Source organism: Sceloporus undulatus, chromosome 9, assembly GCF_019175285.1.
Source record: "Sceloporus undulatus isolate JIND9_A2432 ecotype Alabama chromosome 9, SceUnd_v1.1, whole genome shotgun sequence".
NCBI lineage: Eukaryota > Metazoa > Chordata > Lepidosauria > Squamata > Phrynosomatidae > Sceloporus > Sceloporus undulatus.
The window spans coordinates 31,120,686-31,145,494 of record NC_056530.1 but is presented as its reverse complement, the minus strand read 5'-3'; the positions used below and the strand labels follow the sequence as shown (position 1 = coordinate 31,145,494).

General features: G+C 45.4%; 3 protein-coding genes across 9 annotated transcripts in view; 1 reads left to right on the top strand and 2 right to left on the bottom strand.

The window, feature by feature from the left end:
- The window catches only part of RPRD2 (regulation of nuclear pre-mRNA domain containing 2), a 206,048-nt gene that overhangs the window by 101,743 nt on the left and 79,496 nt on the right, over positions 1-24,809 (bottom strand).
- LOC121916300 (nuclear receptor subfamily 2 group F member 1-A-like) overlaps positions 81-24,809 on the top strand; it is a 28,889-nt gene continuing 4,160 nt past the window's right edge. The window contains exons 1-4 of one of the 5 annotated variants that reach the window (XM_042441228.1): positions 81-907; positions 10,391-10,551; positions 13,096-13,186; positions 20,600-20,737. Coding sequence is in view for 1 of the 5 variants with exons in the window: in XM_042441227.1 (XP_042297161.1) it covers positions 24,071-24,434 (364 nt within the window). In the remaining 4 variants the exon portion in view is untranslated. Of the gene's footprint in view, positions 908-10,390; positions 10,552-13,095; positions 13,187-19,339; positions 19,394-20,599; positions 20,738-22,012; positions 22,264-23,876; positions 24,435-24,809 lie in introns of those variants that run through there. The other 4 variants (XM_042441229.1, XM_042441231.1, XM_042441227.1 and 1 more) reach the window with 4 other exon arrangements.
- TNFAIP8L2 (TNF alpha induced protein 8 like 2) lies at positions 1,121-7,177 on the bottom strand. 3 transcript variants are annotated; one of them, XM_042441240.1, is made up of 3 exons: positions 6,542-6,676; positions 3,625-3,748; positions 1,121-2,539 (listed from the first exon to the last, which is right to left on the bottom strand). In XM_042441240.1, exons 2-3 carry the CDS (start codon positions 3,641-3,643, stop codon positions 1,974-1,976), a joined length of 585 nt encoding a protein of 194 aa, XP_042297174.1. In that variant the 5' UTR covers positions 3,644-3,748; positions 6,542-6,676; the 3' UTR covers positions 1,121-1,973. The 3 variants fall into 3 exon arrangements, with proteins under 3 accessions (XP_042297174.1, XP_042297173.1, XP_042297172.1); XM_042441239.1 differs by having other exon boundaries at positions 3,625-3,777; positions 6,542-6,674; XM_042441238.1 differs by lacking the exon at positions 3,625-3,748 and having other exon boundaries at positions 6,542-7,177.

Genomic DNA, 24,809 nt, shown 5'->3' with positions numbered 1-24,809 from the left:
TCTTCGTCTCCTGATGGTGAGAACATTTATTACTGTATATACTCATGTACAAGTCTAGAAATTTTGGTCAAAAAATTGACTCCCAAAATCTAAATTGACTTATACATGGGTCAGTGTCAATACTATATTTTAACTCTTATTAAAAATGAGTGAAAGGCAAGAATGCATTCTGTCCTGGAAGCACTGACCTCGCTCTACTCTCTCTTCTATCCATCTTTTAGCGTGAGCCAAAAGAGTTATGGCTGCCATAATTTTGTATGGTCTTTGGCATTGTTTACCTTTGCTTTGAGCCTTTGTCGCATGTACCCCAAGTTTTACCCTCGACTTATCCAAGGGTCATATCAAAATCCATAATTTTGCCCCCCAAAACCTGCCCTAGACTTATACGTGAGGTTGACTTGTAGTCAAATGTATATGGTGTGTTGAGGCTGAAAGGCTGTGGTAGCCAAGGGTGCATTGCGCATGGCACGGATTAAAGTCCTGCCAATCTCATCCTCATACCGTTTTATATTTATTTATATGCCTCCCACCATTGTTGGATTTCTCAACAACTTTACTGGGCTCCAAAAGAGAGAGGAAGAATATGTGTTAGTGAAAATACTTTTATTTTCAGTCTCTTCATTCATTCCCTGAGTCACAAAGCTCACAGGAGCAGAAGCGAGTCCTCTCCAATTCCCTGAGATGGTTAGTGACATATTTTATTTTATTCTTTTGGGATTGTCCTGCCTTTTTTGTTCTTGCAAAATGTTTTTGTTTTTGTTTTTCTAGTTCTTGGATGGTAGAGAGAGATGGGAACGGACACGATGGGATACTTTTATCCACGACTTTGGGGGCATGCTTGGAGTAAGGACACCCTTCTCTGCCTTTTCTTCACTGTTACAAAACAAGAGAGCAGAGCTCAAAAATAGTAAGTACAGTCATCCCTACATATTTGCGACTTTGATATTTGCGGATTTGATTATTCATGAATTTCATTAATATGTTCTCTCTAGGACTGTCTGGGTCCTCCAGTGCAACTCTGTGGTCAACTTTAACTAAAAGTTGTACTGAAAGACCATTTGTAGCTACTCCAGTGCCATTCTATGGTCAGTGTATGTTGGACATTGACCACAGAGTTGCACTGGAGAACCTAGAGATTTCTAGAGAGGTAAAGACAGTGTTTTTGTTATTTGCGGTTTTTCCATATTCACAGGGGTCTTGTTCCCCTAACCCTAGCGAATATGGAGGGATAACTGTAATTGAGTTTTCTTTGGGCTCCTTCAAGGGAATGGGTGAAAGCGTGTCAGATGACAGAAAAAGCGATGGCAGACATTGGGAAAAGTCCCCTCTTTGGACTACAACTCTCAGAATCCCCTGAGAAATCTCATCCAAAGAAGGAGTTCTTCTCAAGCTCTGGGTTTTGGAGAGTTTACTTACATTCCTTCCTTCCTTTTAGAGCTAGACTTGTTTGTCTGGCCAGGGATTGCCCAATGTGACAGCAAAAGAAAAACGAGTATTAAACACGTGACAAAGTAAATATTATCTGCAAACAATACAGCAGGATTGCTTTTGTGTTCTCCTGCGGAGGTGACAAACCACAGTCGCACACTCAGTTCACACATTTTGGGACTATTATCTGAGCTTTCATTAGTCTTGTCCAGCAATGTTGTTTCTAGTTCTTGCAGACTGGAGTGTTAATTCGTAGGAACGAGGTTGGGATTTGTGTTTAGTTTCGATGGTTCGAGGCTTGTGCTCCTATTGGAGCTGCACACCTGAATCCCCCCAAATTTTTTGGGTGCCAGGCTCAGTGGTCCTCTCAATGGTGGTTACAAAGAGGATGTAGCTATGTAGAAGCCACTATCCCTCCCATCATCCTTTTGCTAAACAGAGGAACAAATTGTCAGAGTGTATGGGTTAACGGTGTCTACCGCATACAGTTGACGTTTTCTTCCTGTTGGTTTCTCTGCCATCCTTCTGTCCATGGATGGTCCTCCTCACAACCTCCCTTCGTCAATGAGCCGGTTCATCCCCTCACAGATCTTCTTCAAGCGTGGCTGGTAGGGCTCCCCGGGACTATATACCTGAGCGAGGAGCTCCACGTTGGCGAAATGGTCGAAGACATGTCGGATGCGCCCGTGGGACTTGGCGGTTAGGTGCTTCTCCACCAGCTTGAGCAGCAGGTCCCGGCATTCATGGAGGATGTCGGCCAGGACGCCCTTCTCAAAGGTGAAGTCCACCTCGTGGAAGCTGATGGCTGTCATGGCGCCTAGGTGGAGCTTGCGCTTGAACTCCTCGGCCCAGGCCAGCTCCTCATCACTGAAGCAGTTGTTGCGGTAGAGGACCGAGATCTTGACGGCCACCTTGATCAGGTTCTTGATGACCTTCTGGGACTCGGCCCGGTTCTGGGTGTACTCCTTGGAGATCCGGTAGAGTTCGTCCAGGATCTCGCTGCTGGTGTCGTCGATGAACATGTTGGCCATGGACTTGCTGGCCATCCGGCTGAGGATTTTCTTCTCCGCTTGGAGGGCCAGGTTGCGGGAGCTGAACGTCTCCATCTTACCTGTGTTGGGAGAAACATATGTTAGTGTCCCTCCTTAATTTATTAATGAATATTATTCTTGGGTGCCTTCAAGTCATTTCTGACTTATGGCGACTCCAAAGCCAGTCTATCATAAGGTTTACGGATTCTTTATCCATGGACTCAACCATCCATGGCTAGAAAATATGTCTTACAAAACCCCAAAAGGGACACCATTTTACTATGCCATTGTATTTCATGGATTTCGGTATCCTGGAAAAGGCAAAGTTAGGGACTTGAAGGCACACAACGGCAAGATATCTATCTTACATTTCCAAAAGCTTCCTAGAAGCAGAACAGATTAGCAGAGTGCCTTTTGAATCAGGGATTTAAAAACAGCGACGAGGTTTGAGAAGATTATTTTGTTGTTACAAAAAGAAGCTGCTGTTTCCTCCCCTTGCACTCCTTGCTTGCCACAGATGTGCGTTTGGGGTTTCCTGTTTTTATCCTTTGGTGACATAAATCAGCGACAACCTCATTTCTTTCTGAATTAAGGTTTGGGAGGAGGAAACTCTGTGGACTGCTTCGATGTTTCGTCCAAACCCTCCATTGGGTCGGTCTCAAACTGCAAAAGTAACCAAACTATCTAAGGATTAAAAACCATAAACACAAACCATTAATAACACCAAAAATCCCATTGGCTATATGGCCAACATGGCTGTTGTTTTCTGCATTAAAAACAAGACATTATAAAAACCCAGCTCTATGCCCTCCAGTCTCGCTTCCCCCTAAAAAAGTCAATTTCCAAGTGCTGAAATAAGAAGATCTTATTTAGGGCAATTGTAAACTAGTCTTGGCTATAATAATAATAGTAAAATAATAATAAAATTATATTTATACCCCGCCTCTCCAATTACATCGAGGCGGCGGACAACATTAAAAGAACATTAAAATACAATAAAACACACAATATCCCACAAAGCCACCCACCTCCAAGTAAAACAATGCAATTAAATGATTAAAGCAAAGCAGGCAGTCGATGGGAGGCAACTTCGATGCTAGGAAGGGATTTCCAGAGGTTGCATGCTTTTGGAGGCAAAGCAAAGGTCCCCGTTTCTGCACATTACCTCCTCGCGCGTCTTGCATCCCGCTTCTCTTTTAACACTTGCTCTGGTGCAGCAGCAGCAGGGAAGGTCACAATAGGTTTCCTTGCACAATTTTTAATGGCTTCCTGGCCTGGAAGTCAGATTTCTGATGAAAGCAGTAATGAAGGCATGCACCTTAATTGCGGGGAAGAGAAGGATGCAAATACAAATTAGAGGCAGGATGGTGTGTCAGATATTCCCAAAGTGCGGAAGGCATAGCTTTCCATCAAATCATTTCCTGGCCATTTGCTACCTTTCCTGAAGGTCTCTGCTGATATTTCACCACGCAAAACTGGGATAGGTGTCACCAAGCAATGCCAGAGTATGCGGCCAAGATGGCAAAAGCGGAAAAGCAGAGATTCTGCAGCAACTGGCTTTTGCCTAAGACAACTGGGAAAGGAAAGGCTCTGAGTCAATGGAGCGCAAACAACCTTTTGCACGTTCGGACTCAGTTTGCAGCAAGTGAAGTTGGCTGAGGATGAAGGAGGAGAGAGAAACTGGGAAATTTCAAAAACAATTGGAAAAGTGGGATGGCAGAGGATTAATTGGTATTTTTCCTACTAAATGGGATAAATGGAGGGTAGGCATCTCCTTGGGAGGAGGATGCATCAGGTAGAGGTTCAACAGGTTTTTGGGGTGATATTGTCTATCCCTTCCATGCTGTGCATCATTGGCATTGTATCATAGAGCCAGTGCTGTTTTTTTGTGTGCCATTAGGTTGTTTATGATTTATGGTGACCCTAAGGCAATCCTATCATGGGGGTTTCTTGCCAAGGTTTGAGGCTGAGAGAGTGTGACTTACTTAAGGCCACCTAATGGGTTTCCATAGCCAAAACAGGACTCGAACCCAGGTCTCCGGTCGTAGTCCAAACACTCAAACCACACTGGAAGGAAAAGGAAGATCGACCACAATTTGGACCCAAAGCTTGGAGCAGCCACCCTTCTTTTTTATCGCTAAAATAATGCAAACCCTATCAAAACTAGGGGTGGTTGTTTTTTTTTGGGGGGGGGAATGACTCCCAGCATCCTCCCAATGAGCTATCTGGGGCATTCTGGGAGTTGTAGTCCAAACAAAGGAAGGGAAGGTTGCTCCAAGATTTGGTTTGCACTGATGAGCGGTATGGAAATGTACTTGCTACTGCTATTGCTATTGCTATTCCGATTTGTGGTGGTTCTTCTTTTCAGTGTCTTGGACCACATGCAAAGTGTGTGTGTGTGTCTGTTGTGTGTTGTGTGTGTGTCTTTCTCTTTTTTTTTTTTGCAGACTTCTGGCATTTCCAACAGAATAGGGAAGTCAAAAGATAGCCGAGGAGGAGGAAATGCGATAGAAACTGATGAAATCGTAATTGCGGTGGAGGCAGAGAGCAAGAAGGGCTGGGGAGGGGAATTCACAAAACCAACCACAAATTAGGCACAAATCATATTCTCTAAAGTTTTGCCTACATCCAGGGAGTAGCTACAAAAAGGTATAGGGGCCAGTCTGCCTTTGCAATATTGGACCAACTGTGCAGCAAGAACTAAGGCCTGGCTTGTGGGTTTTCTTGGAAATCCCTTTGGAAACTGTGAACCCAAAGCTTATCTGTTGTGATAAGATGTGATTTAAATGCTCTCGTCACATTCCAGATCATCTTTAAAGCACCCAGGTGACACCTTGGTCTGCTTTTGAACTCGCCACCCTTCCGGCGCCATTTGCGTTTGTGACAAACAAGGTGCGCTTGGGCCTTAAAGTCACTTCTGTCCCTTCTCTTGCCTTTAAGACTTTGCCTTCTTGGGATTTGAGGTGGAAAGAACAAACCAAAACCCACATGCGTTTTACACATGCCCAGAGGCGCTCTTGCTGGGCTTTGTGGGTTGGAGGAACGTTTAAAAAGAAAGAACCAAAGAGCCGGAGCGATTTAACCAAAAGCAAAACCCCTGTTTTGTTTTGAACCAACCCCGGTGACTCAGCCCTGAGATTTTGTCCCAACACGTTTCAAGAGAAAATGATTAATATATATACCTATAGATTGTTTTTGCTTGCCTTCAAGTCACTTCTGACTTATGGCAACCTTAAGGCGAATGGTTTTCTTGGCAATGTTTGTTCTGATGTGGTTTGCCCTTGCCTTCCCCTGAGGCTGAGAGAGTGGGACTTGCTTAAGGCCACCTAGTAGGTTTCCATGCGAATCGAACCCTGGTCTCTGGAGTTGTAGTAGCCCCAATACTCAAACCACTATGCCATGCTATCTCTCCCTAATGTATATATGTGTGTATGTGTGCGTGCAATTGTGTTGCTGCAGTGCCAAAGAGTTGGATTAGATGGCCCTTGGTGACTCCCCTCAGTATATACTTCTTTCTTTCTTTCTTCTTTCTCTTTCTCTCTCTCTCTCTCTCTCTCTCTCTCTCTCTCCCTTCCTTCCTTCCTTCCTTCCTTCCTTCTTTCTTTCTTTCTTTCTTTCACTATACTCTTTTCTTTCTTTCTTTCTTTCTTTCACACAAACACACACAAACACACACACACATATATAGAGCATGCTAAGGAAAACAAAACCCCAGACACCTAGCAAAAGCTGTCCTGCCCTCTGTCCCTTTTTGTGTCCCTCCCCATAGACTCCATAGACATAGGAGTGTTGGAAGGGTCCCCTGGACGGAGGCTGAGGGCAGGGGCTCCATCCAGAGCCTCCTCCTGAGCCACCGGTTGCTGCCCATCCTCTTCTGAAAGAGGGCTCCCAGAGAAGGAGACTCCACCGCCTTCTTGGCTCATGGCTGGCATTGCTATCTAGAAGGTCCTCCTCGTGGTCCATTGAAGCCTAATCTCCTGGGACTTCAAAGCCTGAGTCCTGGTCTCCCAGGGAACAGACCTGTCTTGCTCCTCTTTGGGGCAGCCTTTGACCAATTGAAAGAGAGCCATGGGGTCACTCACCGTGGCGTTCGGTATGTCCTGGCCTCATGCGCTCCGAGGAAGATGTACCATCATCGAGGCAGGAAAGCAGAAGCAGAGAAGAGGCATCAAGACAGAGAGAGATGGAGCAAGAGATAGACTTCCTTGAGCTGAGGCCCGCCCCGTCCGAGTGACGAAGACTCCAGTTCATTCTTTGCAAACACGCAAACACAAGCACACAACATCACAAAGCACTGAGAGGGAATCCTGGACCCGTCCGGCCACCTGGGCCGCCTGCATATTTGCAGCGTAACTCAATGGCTTTGTTTGTCTCTCGGTTCTGCCCTCCGGGTGTTTTTCCCCTTCCTTTCGGTTCGCTTACAAACTTGTCCAGACAAGGTTTGTGGGACCAGAAGCCCAAAATGATTTCCCTTTCCTTTCTTTGCGCGTCGCAGGAGGCCTGGGGCAGGAAACAGGTCGTCATCTTGGGATGCTTCTGCACAGCAGGAATAGTCCAGTTTGGCACCGCTTTAAACTGCCACGGTTCAATGCTATGACGTTACTATGCTGGCTATTTGCCGTAATAAATGTAATGCAATGCTATGGCATTCTGGGGATTGGAGTTGGTTCTGGGAACTATACTTTGTTGTGGCGCCATAGCTCTCTGACTGGGAAGGCTCCCAAAACTATGGTTCTCAGAATTGCATAACATTGAACCATGATAGTTAAAGCGGTGTGAAACTGAGTTATTTCTGCAGTGTGCATGCAGCCTTGGAGATGAAGCGTTAAGAGCCACGTGGCTCAAAGACCTCATTCTTCATGGGCCACACGCGTCTCCTTTAACTACTTCAACAGAGGGTGTGTCTACACTGTGGAAATAATGTGGTTTGACACCGCTTTAAGTGCCGTCGCTCCATCCTATTTGGAATCTTGGGATTTGTAGTTCTGACGTGTTCACCTTGGGCCTTCTCTGCCAAAAGAGGCTGCAAAACCTTGCAAAGCTGCCATGGCAGTTAAAGGGGTATCAAACTGGACTGCAAAAAGGACTCACAATCCTTTGACCAGTTTCCCCAAGGAAGGGAAAACTGAGTAGCGGCCACCCCAGAATTCGAAATCTGGCTCTTTCTGTCCGAAATTCCCTCGGTAGCCCTGCCAATAATCCTGGTCGCCCATCTTGACCAACTTTGCCGATTTCGCCATCGGAGGAGACACTTTATTTAGAAAGCCGGAAGGGGAAACCAAAGAGAGGAGGAACTGACTGAGCCAAACCACAGCTTGCAGAGAGAGGAAAGAGGCACAGTGTGCTGGGTGCGGGAGACGCTTCATCGCCCACAAAATGGGTGGCCTGGTTTGTTTCCTGATTTGCTTTTCTTGGACGGGTGCTTTCCAACAGCCGGAAACCCGAAAGCATCTCAACCCTAGCATAGTTAGTGCTAGAAGCCAATGCCTTTGCTAGACATCTTCCAGCAAAATTGGCTTGGCCATGCAATGGAGGGTGAGGTTTTACATCCTCCTCTCCATCCCCAAACTCCTTTTTTGCACTATTTGAAATAAGCTGAGGACAAAAGCGGGAGGAAGAAAGAGAAACCGGGACATTTTACAAGCAAAGGAGAGAGTTTGGGGTGCAACTATTATATTTTATTGATGCTTTTATTGTTAGCTGCTTCGATCTCTTTGGAGAAGTGGGATAATAATAATAACAATAACAACAACAACAAACTGGGGCAGCTGAGGATTAATCCAAATTCGTCCTTACCAAACCGGGACATTCAGAGGGGCTGCCCACATTTTTAATGGACTTTAAAAGAGCGGAGCTTTTTAGGGTGTGCCGAACTTTACCAAGTTTGCTTTGAAGCACTTTGGAGGGCTTCTTTCAAGTTTGGACTTCGTCCCTGGAGCGGATCTACAAAACAGCAATAGCAACCAGTGTCAGGATGATGGTGATGATGATGATGATGTTAGGGTTAGCCCTCCAAGGGACGCCTTGCCAGCTGTTCTTTTTCTTTCTTCCGGACGGATCTTGGAGGAAGAAGCAGACAGGAAAAAACAGGCCAAGGTTGACCAGGCCTCTCTTTCCTCCTGCAGATCCCTTTTCGGAAACTCAATTTCTTTTTTCCTGCGGAAACCTTGACATCCCCCTCCTCACTCCAAAGTCCTCTTAAGTCTCCCATCTTCCTCCATTGCAACCAGATGCAAAGGCCTCCTCCATTTCCTTCCATTTTCCAGACTCATCCCTTCCTTGCTTTTGCATTGAAAACTGCAATGCTCTTGCAGCCAGAGAAGTCCCATCGTGGCTTGTGATAATGGGATTTTTCCCTCCATTTTCTGGGCAGCACAGGTAAAAAAGGAACAAATGATGTGAATAATAATAATAATAATAATAATAATAATAATAATAATTCCCCAATAATACCAATAATAAAAGAACATTCAGTAATAAAATGGTAAAACAATAGAGACCACAGCAAGGCGATGGGAATCCAGGATATTCTCCATGTGAAGCCGCTCTCTTTTTCACATCTGTCTGCCTCCGCACCAGATGAGGAAAGTCTCCGCAGGAAAGCAAACCCAAAGTAACTTCTTAGTAAGGAAAAAAGGGGGTCGAATTGGAAAGCCAGCATGGTTTGACTATGGTTCTGGAGATCTTTAAAGAATCCCACAAATAAAGCAAAAATGGCCAGTCATTGCGCAAAGGATTATCCCACGCAAAGTGATATTGGAAATGCATTGTCGCTGAGATCCCGAAAGTCAAAAGATGCGCATTAATGCTTCTTTGTGACGGGTTTTGTGTGACGTCGTGTGAAATCGTTTTGCGTAATTATGCATTTTTTTCCTGGATATTCGTGGAATAAACTCCTGATCTCCTTCGTGTGATAAAACTCCATCGACAGAAATTCTCCCTTGTAAAAAGAGATGAGCTGCCAGCCGGAGAAGGAGGAGGCCAGAGAGGACTGGACACAGCCCAGCTTCCGGTTCCCACCAGCGGTCAGCCACCTGTGTTTGTTTGTCTGCGCAAAAAGACACCGCCAAGGACCAGATGTTTCCAAAAGGTGCATGAGCCGGAAGGAAATGCAATGTTTCTTTCTTTGGTCTTTCTCCAGTTCCCCCAGATTCAGACCTAGACTGCTCCTGGATGGGGAAGCTCTCCAAATCACAGAAGCCTTTGGGTCACTCCGCTTGATCCTTTCCTTCTATTTTCCGATCTGTATGAAATATTTTGGGCCGGAGGTTAGCTGGTCTGACAAGGGCTTAAAAGTGTAATGCACTCCGGCTCATTTTCTATTTTGCATTATTCCTCCATGGTTAAATGACCCTTAGGGACCCTTCCTGGTCCCTTCCCACTATTAGGAACCCTTTAATGTCCGTGTGTGTGTATATATAATCAGAGAGTAAACCAGATTTGGACTGATTCTGCTATAAAGGCACATTGTTTTTCCGCATTTGTTCTGCAATATAAACACTGCAGCATGAGATCAGTCTTTTTGCAGAAAGTTACCAGAAATAGGCTAAAGGATATGACCAACTCCTAGAATCACCATGTCCATGCTGGCTGGGGATTCTGGGAGATGTAGTCCAATCGTACCCCCCCTTCCCCTGGCGTTACGCATCAACCTTGATTTATATTGTTTTCCCTGTCGATTCATGAACATGTTGAGAAATCCAAATGTCCCCATGCCCATGCTGGTTCGAACGCTCAAACCACTGGAGCATGGATTGCTATGCTCTCCTGCATTGTTTATGCGGTTTTCGTATGGGGCTGTGTTTGTTGTTCCTCCAGAGAGGAGCTTTTAAGTCCTGAAAGACCAGTTAGAAATGTGCAAAGTGCATCATTAAGTTAAGTCAGTAAGTAAACAGAGATGCATATTTATTCCTCTGACTCATTTCTTCAAGGAAAAACCTAGGTCGATGGCCTGCATCCCCCTCCTGTGGTGAAACCAAGAAGCAGATTGGGAAGGATGTGGTCCCTTTTGGGTCTTTGTCCAAATGCCTGAGCCAGAGAGATGCGCCCGCTTTGGATTCCAGTCCAAACTGCAAAAAGAGCTTTCTCTGAGGTACGCTATATTTCACTATATCTATGTGAAAACTAACATGGAGTCGCAAAAGGTGGCAACTCCGATTGAGCATCATAAACAATAGATTATTGAGAAGCATGTTTGGAAGAACTCCGCGCACAAAGGTTGCATCTGCACTGTGGAATTAATCCGGTTTGATTCCGCTTTAACTCTCATGGCTCTGTCCTATTTTGGGAGGTATTTAGCCTTCTCTGGCTGCACTTGCACCATGGAACTAATGCAGTTTGAATCCATTTTATCTGCCGTGGCTCCATGCTGTGGGATGTGTGGCTTTGTGGGTCCGGCTGCATCTGCACTGCAAAAATAATTCAGTTTGACCCTGGTTTTAGCCGGCATCCATGCTACGGGATCCTGGGATGTGTAGTTTGTGGTGGCGCCAGAGACAGAGAAGGCTAAAATGCTCATGAAACCACAAAGTCCCCAACATAATGGCTGCGGTTGTGTGCCTTTAAGTCATTCAGATGGGGTTTTCCTGGCAAAATTTGTTCGGAGGAGGTTTGCCATGGCCTTCCTCTGAGGCTGAGAGAGTGTGACTTTTTGCCCAAGGTGGGTTCCCATGTTGTTGTTGTTGTGTGCCTTCAAGTAATTTCCAACCTATGGCAACCCTAAGGCAACCGTATCTTGGGGTGTTCTTGGCCAGGTTTGCTCAGAAGGGGTCCATCTTTACCTCCCTTTGATGCAAACCCAAGGTTTCCATGGCTGAGCAGGGATTCGAACACTGGTCCTCAGAGATGTAGCGGAGCACTCAAACTAGGGCGCCATGCTATTTATCTTACGTTGTTGTTGTCTTTTCCCAAGCTATGGCAACCCTAAGGCGAACCTATAACCCCTTGGCAAGGTTTGCTCAGAGGAGGTTGAGGCTGAGAGAGTGTGACTTGCTTCAGGCCTCCCAGTGGGCTTCATGGATCAACTGGGAATCGAACACTGGTCAGCCCTAAGTGGGGAAGGTCCATAAAGAGGAGAAGATGGCAGCTGTCCATGGTGCTCCCATGGAAGGAACTGACTCTGGTCCTGAAATGGCTGCCATGCTGGGAATGCTGAGGCTTTCCATGGAGAAAGTCAGGTTTTGATGGGATGCAGAGTCACTTTTTGCAGGTTTCCCACTGCATAGATAGCAAAGAAACCACCCAAAATGCAGGGCTGGTTTGGACAACAAGGATTTTAAGAATCAACACTGATATAGAAGATAGGAAACAAATTGGGTTGAGTGTTTTGGAAGCAGGCTTGCTGTGTGCCCTTTTCCCCACCAGGTGGCACCCTTACCCTAAAACAGGTATAGTAATAAATAAGAAATAGTTATATTGGTCAAACTGGCAAAACACAGTAGGGATGATGGGGGTTCTAGTCCAACGTGGATCTGGGGGGGGCTCCGTGAGGTTGGTCAAGGCTTCTGCAAAGCATCCATGCCTATCCAAATGTCCAAATCTGCCCATCTCTGCCCATCGAAACGACAAATCCCAGCATCCCCTGGTTGAGTTGGCTAGGGGGGATTCTGGGAGATGTAGTCCAAAGAACCAACTTCCCTGAGCTTTGGAGTCAACTTAGGTCGGGTGTTGAGAAATCATGCAGAGAGTAAGTTGTTGTTGTTGTTGCTGTTGTTATTATTATTATGTGGCAGTGAGATTCTGAGAGTTGCCATGCTAGAAAGGCTACTTGGTGTTGGCACTACATTTCCCAGTATCCACCAGCCAGCACTAACTGTGAATGCTGGGGAATGCGGCTGGAGATATAGTTCTAAAAAAGTCACTTGCCATGAGGAAGACATCTGGATGCTGGGAGTTATAGTCCCTTTTCCTTTTCACCATCCTCATTCTCCCCATTGGGAAAAGTAACTGGGGAGAACTCTCTTTGCTGGGGCTGCTGGGTCTTCCAATGGTCTCTCTCTCTCTCTCTCCATCCCTATTATAGCCAATAAATTGTTTGTTACTTAATAATTAATAATTGTTTTTAATCATTGATAATTGAATTGTTATTTTGTTATGATTGATGGGAGGGTTAGGGTTATAATGTGATTATGTTGTTCTTGTGTTCTATGAGTTTTAATGTAAGGCACTTTGGAGGAGCAGGATAATAATAATAATAATAATAATAATAATAATAATACTTTATATCTCACTCCTCCAAACGATTGAAGCATCTTACATTAAAATAAACCTATAAAACACACTAATAATAATAATAATAATAATAATAATAATAATAATAATAATAATAATAATTGTTTTCAGCCATCCCAGTGTGGAGGTTTGGATGGCCAGGTGGAGGCCAGGAGTAGCCCAGGGCCCAAATGCCTGGGTCTGCCCCCTTTAAGCCCATAATGAAAGGCCATGAAAGGCTCAGAGGCACATTCCTGGGAGTCCTGCCTTGCCCTCTTTGACCCCTGACCTGCCAGGTGTGCCCTTTCGGAGGGGGGCAAAAGGACCCTTCCCTTTGATGCGGCACTTGGAAGGCAGGGCAGGGCAGGGAGATGGAGTTTGCTCCAGGTGGGGCCAACCCTCCATTTTCTTTCTCTCCCCCCAACAGAATCCCAAGCAGCTGGCAGCACCTCTGCCTGAACCGGAATGATGTGTCCGCTTTGGGTTTTAGTCCGAACTGCAAAAGAGATGTCACCAAGGTATGTTGAACTCATCTATCTATCTAGAGCTATCTATATAACTGCATGTATGTATATATAGCTATATCTGCAAGGTATGCTGAATTCCCCCCCCCCATATATATCCAAGTTGTATGTGCGTGTATGTGTATATATGGGTATGCTGAACCCATATATAGATGTATATCTTTATGTTTGTGTGCGCGTGCGTGTGTGTGTGTGTGTATATATATATATATATATGTCTCCAAGGTATGCTGAACCCATATTTCTATACATGTATTTGTGCATATTTATATCTCCAAGGTACACTGAATCCATATGTGTGTGTGTGTGTGTGTGTGTGTATCTCCAAGTTGTATGTGTGTGTGTATATATCTATGTATCTCTCTCTCTCCAAGGTATGCTGAACCCATATATATATAAATACTTTGTGCATACACACACACACTATATATATATGTGTGTGTGTGTGTGTGTGTGTGTTCAGTTTTTACCTGAACATTAGGTAGAACCTCCTGGCATTTAAGGGATATTTGAGAGAGGCATCAATTGCCTGGGAAAGTAGTGGTCTCTCCTCCTTTGGAGGCCTTTAAACAGAGGTGGGATGGGACTGTTGGTTCAACAACAGTCTGTCTGTCTATCTATCTATCTATCTATTCTATGCCTTTCTCTCTCTTCTCCTCTTTTCTCTCTTACTCCCTCCTCCTCCTCCTTCTCCTCCTCCTCTTTTTGGCTCTGGTTTCGTCCTCCTTTGACCAAGGCCTGACCCTGTCTTTGGAGGCTTTCCCCCCAAGATCTGCTAAGGGTCACCATGGGTCACCCCTTTGGCCGGCAGGAGGCCTTTTTGGAAAGCAGATCGCCTGCCAGAAAGTATCAGAGTGGCAGGGGACACCCTTGACCCCAGAGCCTTCTCTTGCTTGAAAGACACCCCCCCCCTTTCCCCCTTTTATTTGAATGGTTGCAGTGTTTGCTTTGCACCGAGGGACGGCAAGGGAAGGTCACTGGACGGTGAGGTCTGTCCAGGCCAATGTTCGTCAAGCCAAGGGTCAATGCCTTCCCCTCCTCCCCCAGTTTATTTTTGGGAGGGCGGCTTTGGAAAGTCTCTCTTTGGGATTGCAACCACTCCACGAACCATCATCCCCTATTGCAACTTTGGAGTTGCAATAGCAAAATTCACAAACACCTGGGCCACATTCGCACTTACAAATAAATCCCTTTGCGATCTGAATCAACAGATTGGTTCGGCAGCGGAGCACGGTTCACGTCACATTTGCCACGATCACATTTTCTTGCTACAAGATAAAATACAATGACCCACTTGCAGTTCGCATTGACGAACAAATCAATCCAAAATAGAGCCACTCCGGCCAGCCGAAGGATAAATTTAAACCGATTCCAGTCTGCATCCGGTTCAAACACTTGCGCAGAATCGATTTATCCAAAAAGACGTGGGGAAAAAATCTGCGTCGAAAAGACTTTGGGTTAAATGGGTCTGGTGTGTGTCCCCCCTCCTCCGAATCGCTTCAAGTGTGAACCGTGGTCATTTATACCGCTTCAAACCGATTAGTGATCCAGTTTAAAGGATGGTAGGAACAAGGCCCTGATGCGCATATCCGGAAGGTAGTTTTACGCACAACGTTTTAAATAACTTTGTGCACGAGACAAAGCTTGTGTACGTCGAACCCTCCAGAAAGCAAAGGTGCCACAATGTCAGCCGCCTATGAGAAAAGTTTTGGAGAATATCGGGATTGCGGATCAAGGAGACGCAACCCAAACGGTTAAAACAATAAGCACTTGAACAATTGCAAACAGTCCAGCACCTTTATGGAAACCCTGCCCTAAAAAGACACTAGGCTTTGGGTGTTTCCATGGGTCCATCCTTGCCTTGGTTTCGTGCAATGACCCCCATCCGCACCCCCTTGTCCTCCTCCTCTGTTCCCCACACGATCCTCTGGAAAAGAGCTTTTCCCTTGTTTGCTGGCTCTCCAAACAAGAGCCTCCCTTGTCCGGCTGCCGTTCCCCATCAAAGGTCGCAACCTCCCTTGCCCTGGGCCTGACACGGCCGGTCATGCTTCGCATTCCAGCATCCCTCCAAAGGAGAGGCCTGTGGGGCGGACGCCGACCCCCAGCATCCACCGCCTCCCACCCCCAAGCCGGGCTTTGCTCTCCCCTCGCCTCCCTTCTCCAAAAACATCCAGCGCATGTTGCAGATGTGCGGAGAGATTTGCTTGGAGGGGTTTGGTGGGGGTCTTTGCAGTGGGCATATTTGGGGCTGCCATTCAAGAACTCTGGCCCTATCGTCTCCAAAGGTTTACAGGAAGAACACAACTCCCTTGTGCAATGTTTCACTTGCCACCAGTCTGTTTCTGGGCACAAAAGCGTCAGTTCTGACCCTAATAAGGTTCAAGTCCATGCTATCTGAAGGACTTTATATCCCCACATGAGCCTAGTGGCCATGCTTTGGGATCTTCCGCAGATCTTCTCCATCCTAACCATCCTTGCAGGGACCTTTGGTGGGAATTCAGGAGATAACAAGGCCTTTTTGGTGGCTTATCTCCTGAATTCCATCAAAGGTACCTGCAATGTATTAATCAATCCGCTTGACGCCAGGACTGACTATAATTTTGGCCAGGCTTTGGTAGAAACTTTGGAGACTGGCAGCCTCCATACTCCCAGCAGGTGAAGATCTTTTGGTTTTTGCAAATTTTGCAGACTTTGGCCCAGGATAGAAGGGCCTTTTGGGTGCGGTTTTGGCCCAAAGTGCCGCAAACAGATGGTATGAGGAACACACAACAGACATGGGCCTGTTACAGACTGCCAAAATAAAGCAGCTTCAGGTCTCTTTGGAAGTATGCTATTTAAATGATGCATGGGTCCTAAGAGTCCGGAGGTCATGCCAAAGCCACACTCCAGTCCTAAGCTCTGGAGTGCAGCTTTGGTGCAGCTTCCGGATTCTTAGGGTGCATGCATCATTTAAACAGCATACCTCCAAAGAGACCTGAAGCAGCTTTATTTTGGTGGTCTGTAACAGGCCATGGTTTAGCTAATAGAGACAGTCCTTTAGATAGCCGAGACCTGAGCCATTTAGGGCTTTTGTAAGTGACCAATAGTACTTTGAATTTGGAACCGATGGAGATGTTGCAACCAGAGAGTTGTGTATGTGTCTTCTACCCAACTGGATTTGATGCTCCATCTGCAGCTCTTTGGACCAGATGAAGTTTCCAAATTTAAATAAATGTATTGGCTTTGGGGGCTGCGCCTAAGACGATAAACACTCAGTTGCAAAAGAAGACGCTGAAATAGTTCAAGATTTTCCATCCCTTATATCCGAAGACCCATCCCAAGGAATCAGGAGACAAGAAGGACTTGGAAAGGCAGCTATGAAAGAACTGGACAAGATCCTCAAGTGCAAAGATATATCACTGAATACAAAGGTTAGGATGGTCCGCGCCATCGGATTTCCCTTTTCTATGTAGGGTTGTAAACGGTTAACGGTGGACAAAAATAGGAAGAATATGAACCCTTTGGAAACATGGAGGAGAGATCTGCGGATGCTGTGGACGACCAAAAAGACAAAATAAATGGAATCAAATCAAGCTCAAATGGTCCCTGGAAGCCAAGATGACCAAACGGAGGCTGTCATATTTTGGTCATGAGAAGAAAGGACTCACTAGAAAAGACTGGTAAAGTGGAGGAGAGTAGATAAAGAGGAAAACCGCATTGATGATGGAGAGACTTGAGTTTGCAAGACCTGAGTGGAGCAAAGGAGGACAGAGGGATTTATAGGGCTTTCGTCCATAGGGCCAACATGAGTCCTGCCGTGTCTGGATGGCTGGACGGTCCTCTCTGCCGACAGCAGCCGTTCTCAGGCCTCCCGTCTCCGGCCGGCCTAACCTTTGGGGACCCCCTTTTGGAGGGAAGGGAAGGGTTGGGGCCTGGGTTCAAATCGGGGTCTTCTGAAACAATACCGAGGGAAAAAGCAGATCCCCAGATACTCCCTTTGGGGCCCTGAGACGCGGGAAGGAAAGCGCAGGAGGTCAGCACAGGAACGTATCAATCTGTCCGTGTGACGCCAGGAGCGGCTATAATTCTGGCCGGGAAATGGACTCCTTCCCAGAGCGAGGAAACAGGAGGGTCGGGTGTCACGGGGACGATGGGTCGCATGGTTTTGGGGTCGAACAGGGCTGACGTTTCCCACCCTGACATCCTGGATTTCCCAGGCCAACTTTCCCACCTTCTCCATCCTTTTTTGTCTCTTCTTCCCTTTTTGGGATCCATTTTCAGTTGCTTTGGGGGGATATCAAAGGATTTTGGGAGGGATGCTCCTGGCCTGTCTGCACAGACCATGGAAGATGTCGGCCTAAGTTGAGGTCTTGCCATACAAAGGTTGGGCCTCCAGCTGTTTTGGACTTCAGATCCCAGTATCCCTAGTCAATGATCAGGGATTCTGAGGGTTGAAGTCCCCTTCTTGCCAAGGAAACCTTGTGAAAGCATCACCTTAGGCTGGCCATAAATTGGCAACAACTTGAAGGCACACAGCAGCAACAACAACAAGTTGTGGGTACCCAAATCCCAGGACTCTGTGCCGCTTTCCATGCCCATTTCTTCCTTTCTTACTCTTTCCCCTTCCCTCCTTCTTCTTCTTTGACCAAATTTGTCTTCCTTTTTGGGAGTCCTTAGAAAATGAATCCTTTCCTTTCCAAGTGTGAACTCCAAGTGTGCGATCTGGTTGTAAATTATGCCTCTTTTTTGAGCTTGACCGGAGGGTGATGCTTGCCCTGGTCTCACAAACACACCGACAAACATACAAAAACGTACAAACGCAGAGCCCTGGGAGGGATGCCAATGGCGTCTGGAGGGCCATCCATCCTCTCAAAACATTCTTCTCCATCCTTTGTGAACTTTTATTCGGCAAAAACAGGATGATTTAAAGCCAGGACTTGCCCTCTGCCTTTTCCAAAGAGGAGGACATGTGCTGGCCTTTATTCTTGCCAAGGAAAGAGAAGTTGCTTTTGGGTTTTGGAGCTGGAGAGAGAGATGGACTGCAATGGAATAGAGATTATATATGAATAGAGTCTAGAGTTTCCAGGTTTGCAAAGCAACAGTCCCTTTAGGAAAAGGTACACTAGTGTTTCTAGATTTGTAAAAAGAAGTCACTTTGGAAAAAGGTACACTTTGTGGATTGCAACTCCCAGGAGTCTAGTGTTTCTAGATTTGTAAAAAGAAGTCACTTTGGAAAAAGGTACACTTTGTGGATTGCAACTCCCAGAAGTCTGGTGCCTCCAGGTTTGCAAAAAAAAAAAAAAAGTCACTTTAGAAAAATGAAGGAACAGAGGAAAGAAAGAAAGAAAGAAAGAAAGAGGGGCAGGGTGAGTTTTAAAGAGAGAGAAGGTGAAGAAGAAAGGGAAGAAAGTGAACCAAGGGAAGGAAGGAAAAAGAAAAGCAGGATGAGAGAGGAGAGGGAAGAAGGAGAGAAAAATGTCTTTAAAAGGAAGGAAGGAAGGAAGGAAGGAAGGAAGGAAGGAAGGAAGGAAGGAAGGAAGGACTAGGGAATGAAGGGAGAGAGGAAGGAAGAAAGAAGGGAAGGGAAGAAGGTGGGAGGAAAGAAAAAGGCAGATGAAGGAGAAAAGAGAGAGAAGGAGAAAGGGAAGAGAGGGGAAGAAGGGAAAGGGTAAGAGAAGGCAAGGAAGGAGGGATGGGGAGGGGAGGGGGACCCCTTTGGCTTTGCCTCCCCCACCCCTGCCCAGGCCACGCCCCCTTCACCCAGGGGGCCAATAGGATCCCTCCCTCCCCTGCCCCCCTCCAACCCCCACGTGACCTCCACCCCTCTTTTTTTCTCTGCTTCTTCTTTCTGTTCTTCTTCTTTCTTGGGAAAAAGTTTGGCGCATCCTTTGGCTCTCTTGGCCCAGCATCCCTTCGTCCTTTTCTCCTTCTCCTTCTCCTTCCCTTTGCAATCTCTCCTTCTTCTCCCCCCAAAGAGATGGAGACTGGACTCAGTCTGGAGTGAGAGAGCGCTTCCCAGGCAAGGAAAAGAGAAAGAGAAAAAGAAGGAGAAAGAGAAGAAGCAAGAGAGAGAGAAGAAGAGGAGGAGGAGGAGGAGGAGGAAGGGAAGGAGAAAGAGAAAAAGAAGGAGCAGGAGGAAGAGAAGAGGAAGGAGCAAGAGACAGAGAAAGAGGAGGAGGAAGAGGAGAAAGAGAAGGAGAAAGAGTAAAAGAGAAGGAGTAGGTAAGACATTTATCTATCTATCATATCATTAATCTAGCTGTATATCTATCCATAATATTATTTATCTATCTATACATCCATCTATCTATCTCCATAATCTATCTAACTATCTATCTATCTATCTATCTATTTATCTATCTATCTATCTTACCATCTCTCTATGCATCCATAATACTATCTATCTCTATCAGTCTGTCTGTCTGTCTGTCTGTCATATCATGTGTCTATCTATCTATTTCCATCTACCCATTGTATCATCTATCTATCTATCTATCCATCCATCTGTCCAAAATATATGAGTGTGAATGGGTTCTCTTTTGGAATTTCTGAGCCCAAAATGTGGATTTGATTTAAACGGTCATGATTTGGTTACAAGGATGGCGTTAATACTTTTATAGTCTTTCATTTGAGATAGTTAATAACGATAATTTAATTTAACCCTTTTTTTTCGTTTTTGGAAAACTTATTTTAATGTACATCGGGGCACAGAAACGCAATAGGAAGAACCAAGTCTGTAACTTCAGATCCTATAAAATGCTGCTCACTAAAATACTTATTTCCTTTAGCAAGCAAATAAAATAAAACCAATTGGTCTTAATAAGAAAATAGCCTCTGGACAAATATCCATTCAGCAATGCTGAACAGCAACAAGATGGATATCTGCAAAAGAAAAATTGCCCCAGTTGCAATTAGCAGCAAGGATTGCGAATCATATCATCCACAGCAATCTCTATTTGTAATTTCATTTATTAGGAATAAATCCACTCTTGGTACAGTAGAGCAAGATAGGTATTAAAAGACACCATTTCTTCTCTTTAGATGTTGATAATTGTCATTAAAAGAATATTATTCTTCCAAAGGGAGAAAGGACAGACACAGCTTATGGAGACGATCCTGGAATAAGATTTATTAGTAGGGTTATGAATGGGATTTATTACTTATCCAGAAAAGCATTATTATTATTATTATTATTATTATTATTATTATATGCATTATTGACTCTTTCTCTTCCCCAAATGTTGCATTTTCACCCCACAAATTCAATTTATCCTCTTGAAAGCCATTTCCAAAGAGATCGATGAATATAAAACACAAATTTATCTTTTAAGATTCTCGGTTCTGATAGATTTTTTATATATATATATATATATATATATATATATAATGTAAGAGCAAAAAAGAATATGACTTTTCTCTCTCTTTTAGGACAAAGGTTCTCCTTCTGGGTAAGAAAGGAAAAAACCCCAAATACCTGTCGGTTCCAGACTTCAAGGGAGAAAGAAGTGGAGTTTGCCGGAGTTTGGAGGTTCGCCTCTTTCATTTGTTTGGAGACAGTTCACACAGGTCCGAACGTTTGGGAAATTTTGGGGGGACTTTCTCGACCCCGTCGTCTGCGTCCCTCAAATTTCCAGCATCGCAACAACATGCAATTTTGAGTTGCGTTTTTGAGAAATGGGGTTTAGGCATCCCTAGAAAGGCATGACCAAAGGAATGCCAATGCGGCAAAGGATGTACTCAAAATTTGGAGTGTTTGGAAATTTGGAAAATGGAGAAGAAAATAATAATAATAATAATAATAATAATAATAATAATAGATTTTATTTATATCCTGCCTTTCCAGAAGGATCAAGCCAGGTAACAATAGAATACCTAAATAAATGCATAACACATACATAACTAAAGATGGCATATCCCTTTATCCCTTACCTTAAAACTAATTTTAAAATGCCAATGCAATTTTTTATTTGGAAGGGCAACCCGTTCGTTCCTCTGTTCAAGGACTGTCTCTTCCCCCCCCCCCCCAAAAAAAAAGCCCACCGAAAAGGGAGTTATGGTCAAATTTATCCCTCCTTGAAAACTCTGGACTCTTTTTGGGTCCGGCATTTGGAGGCATTTGGCCAAGAAAGAAAGAAAATAGACATTATGATCTCAAAGCCTAGTAGGTACTACCAGCTATTGAGTTTTGCAACACCAAGAGCTCCATCCAAGGATGCTAGGAAGCTGCGCATGCTCCAAATAACCATTTTGCAATTGCAAAATAATGACTCTGAATATATAAGGGTCGGGAATGAAGGCAATGTCCCTCCAAAGAAGATTTCTGATTTCCCTCCCATGACATTTTATTCATTTCCCAAATTTCCAGCTTTGCAGAAACGCTCAAGAAAACACTCCCTTTTGCTACGTTTGGATTGCTTTGGTCAAGCTTTTCTTGGGACGCCTAAACTCCTATATTGTAAGAGTGCAACTCAAAGTATATGTTACCAATCAATCCATCCATCAATCAGATTGTTTATTTGATTGATTATTATTAAGCCAAACGCTTAAATTGTACATTACCACAATGCTAGAAATGTGGGAAATGCATGGAAATAGCACTGGGAGCAGGGCAATTCTTCTAATATTTTGGGGTGGGGATGATACCCTTATTTTATCCTTTTCTCATTGCTATATTCTGATTCTTCATCCATTTGGGATGGCTTCCAAAACACCTTTTAATGGCTTCCAGAACCAATAATAATAGTAATAATAATAATATTATATTTTTTATTATTTGCTAATGGTGATATAACGATGACGAATGAATTATTATTTTTTATTATTGTTCCACCTCTCTCCCAGAAATGAGACTCAAAGGCGGCTTGCGAATTCATTTACATTTCGCCAAGCTGTTGTTTTAAAAGCACCAACCGCCCTTAAAATTTAAAACAAGCCAGTGAAGATAATAAGCAAACCCATTTCAAAACGACAAGAGCAACACAGAAATTGAAAAAGGCCACTTAAAATAAGCAGCCCCCAGTTAAAATGGACAAGGAAGTTGAAGACGAATGGCTAGATAGATCAGTAAGGTTTCGCTTTTCCCGCTCTTCAGGGTATGTAATATACAGCTATATGTATATCATTATCTATGTGTGTTTATAGCTATATATGGGCACAAATATATGTATTGTATGAATTGTATGTTGTGTAGTATTATACACAATTGTATAAAATTGGGGGGAGGATTCAATTTTTATAGGATCGGGAGCCAAACGTCTAATGTTGTTTGTTTTTCCTTCTTGCCCATCCCTTTCTCTTTTCCTTCCTTCCTTCCTTCCTTCCTCTCTCCCTCTCTTCCTTCCTTTTCCTTCCTTCCTTCCTTTCTCTTTCCCTTTCTTTCTTTCTTTCTTTCTTTCCGCTCCATCCTTTCTCCACCTTCCTCTCCTCCCTCCTTCTGCCAAACCAGGACTTTGAATGCTTTCTGGAGAAGACATTTCCCTCCTTGCGTTAGCATGGCTTGGCCCCATCGTTCCCTCTCCTTGGCGCCTTGTTGGCGGCTAGTGCCAGCTCCGAAGTGGCAACCTTTCTTGGCTCTTTGGCCACCAAGAAGCAGAGAGTGAGAGACTGAGAAAGAGAGAGAGAGAGAGACATAAACCATCCCCAGTTGGCTTTCTTTGCTGGACTTCCACCAAACCAAGGCTCCTCTGGTTCGGAGTATTTCTCCTTTTTGGTTGCTTTTTTCCCCTCTTCTCTTTTTGGGAAGTAAAGAGAGAGAGACTATTGGCGAACGCCGAACTCAGCCAAGGCTCATGGATGGGGCAGTGGTCAGCCGCTTCTTGTCCTGCGGGTGATTCTTCTCCTTCTGGGGATTTTGGAAGGATCACTCCTTCTTTGTTTCTGTTCAGTCTTGGAAAAGAGAAAGGAAGATAGAAGACAGCCACCACCCTGAATGTAAATGATGTAATCCTTGTAGGAAAGTGGCTGGGTTTCCCCTCCTGGCCCCCCACATTCCTCATCCCTCTCTTCCTCCTTCTCTGACCCTTCTCCCACTCCTCCGCTGCTGCTCTCATCCATTCTTCCCTTCCTTGGCTCCTCTCCTCCTGCCCCTGGTTGACCCTATCCCTCCTTCCCTCCCACGCTGCTTCCCAGCATCCCCTTCTGAGAGGGATCTGGTCCCCCTCCCAAAGCCCTCCTTCCTCCCCTCCTCCAGCACCCTTCCCTTCTTCCTTCTTTCCTTCCTCCCCTCTTCCTCCCGCCTTCCCTTCTGTCCCTGAATACTTCTCTCCCTTCTACTCCCAAGACAGCTCCCATTTTGCTTCCACTCTTTCCCCCCACTCTGGTCTGCAACAGGGTTCTTCTCTTCTCTTCTCTTTCTTTTCATTTCTTTTCTTTTCCCTTCCCTTTCCTTTCCTTGTCTTGTCTTGTCTTCTTTCCTCTCCTTTTCTCTTCTTTTCCCTTTCCTTTCATTTCCTTTCCTTGTCGTCTTCTTTTTCCATCCCTTCCCTTCTCTCTCTTCTCTTCTCATCTTTTCTCATCTCTTCCCTTCTGTCTCCCTTTCTTTTCTTTTCTTCTCTTCTCTTTTCTTCTCTTCTCATTTTGTCTCATCTCTTCCCTTCCCATCCATTTCCTTCTCATCTTGTGTCTTCCCTTCCCTTCCCTTCTCTTCTCCCATCCCAAACCCTCCTCCATCCTTCTTCTCCTCCTCCTTCCATTTCAGCCTCTTAAATTCCCCTCCCCATCCTCTCTTCCTCCTCCTCTGCTCCTTCATCTCTCCTCCACTTTTCCTCCCTTCCATCCTTCTCTCCCCCACCCTCTCTTCTTCCTCTCTCTCTTCTCTCACACTTTTCATTCTTCCATCCTTCCCCTCCTGGCCCTCCCTTGTCTTCCCAGCAAAGTGCTCCCTTCCCTGCCCCTTTGAGCATGGCTTTGGTGGTGGCCCCTTGGCAGGAGGAGCTTTCTGGGGCTCCCCCGGGCATCCCTGCCCTCCCTGCCCCTCCTGGACCCCAAGAGACTCCCGGGGGGACCCACGGTGAAGGCAAAGGGGCTTCATCCTCATCCTCGGCGGCTGCTGTGGACTGCCTGGTGTGCGGGGACAAGGCCAGCGGGAAGCACTACGGCCAGTTCACCTGCGAGGGCTGCAAGAGCTTCTTCAAGCGCTCTGTCCGGCGCAACCTGAGCTACACGTGCCGCGCCAGCCGCCAGTGCCCCGTAGACCAGCACCACCGGAACCAGTGCCAGCACTGCCGCCTCACCAAGTGCCTCAAGGTCGGCATGCGCCGTGAAGGTGGGTCGCCCCGGGAGGGAAGGGGTCTTTCTTGGATGCCCTCCTCTTCCTCCTGCATCCCCTCTTCTTCCTCGCCTTCATCACCTTTTCTTGGCAAAGGAGTTGTGGGTCCTGTCCTCTACTTTGGCTTTTCCTTTTCCTCCTCTCTCTTGTCTGTTCTCCTTCCTTCTTTCTTTCCTTCCTTCCTTCCTTCCTTCCTTCCTTCCTTCCTATTTTCATTCATTCATTCATTCATTCCGCCCCTCCTCTCCTCCCCTCCCCTTATGATTATTTAGGTTTAATTCCACTTATTGAAATATTTACGTCCCTCTGTCGTTCCAAGGACTGAAAGCTGGGATGCAATAAAACCTGTCTAAATGGTTGGGGGTGATTTCA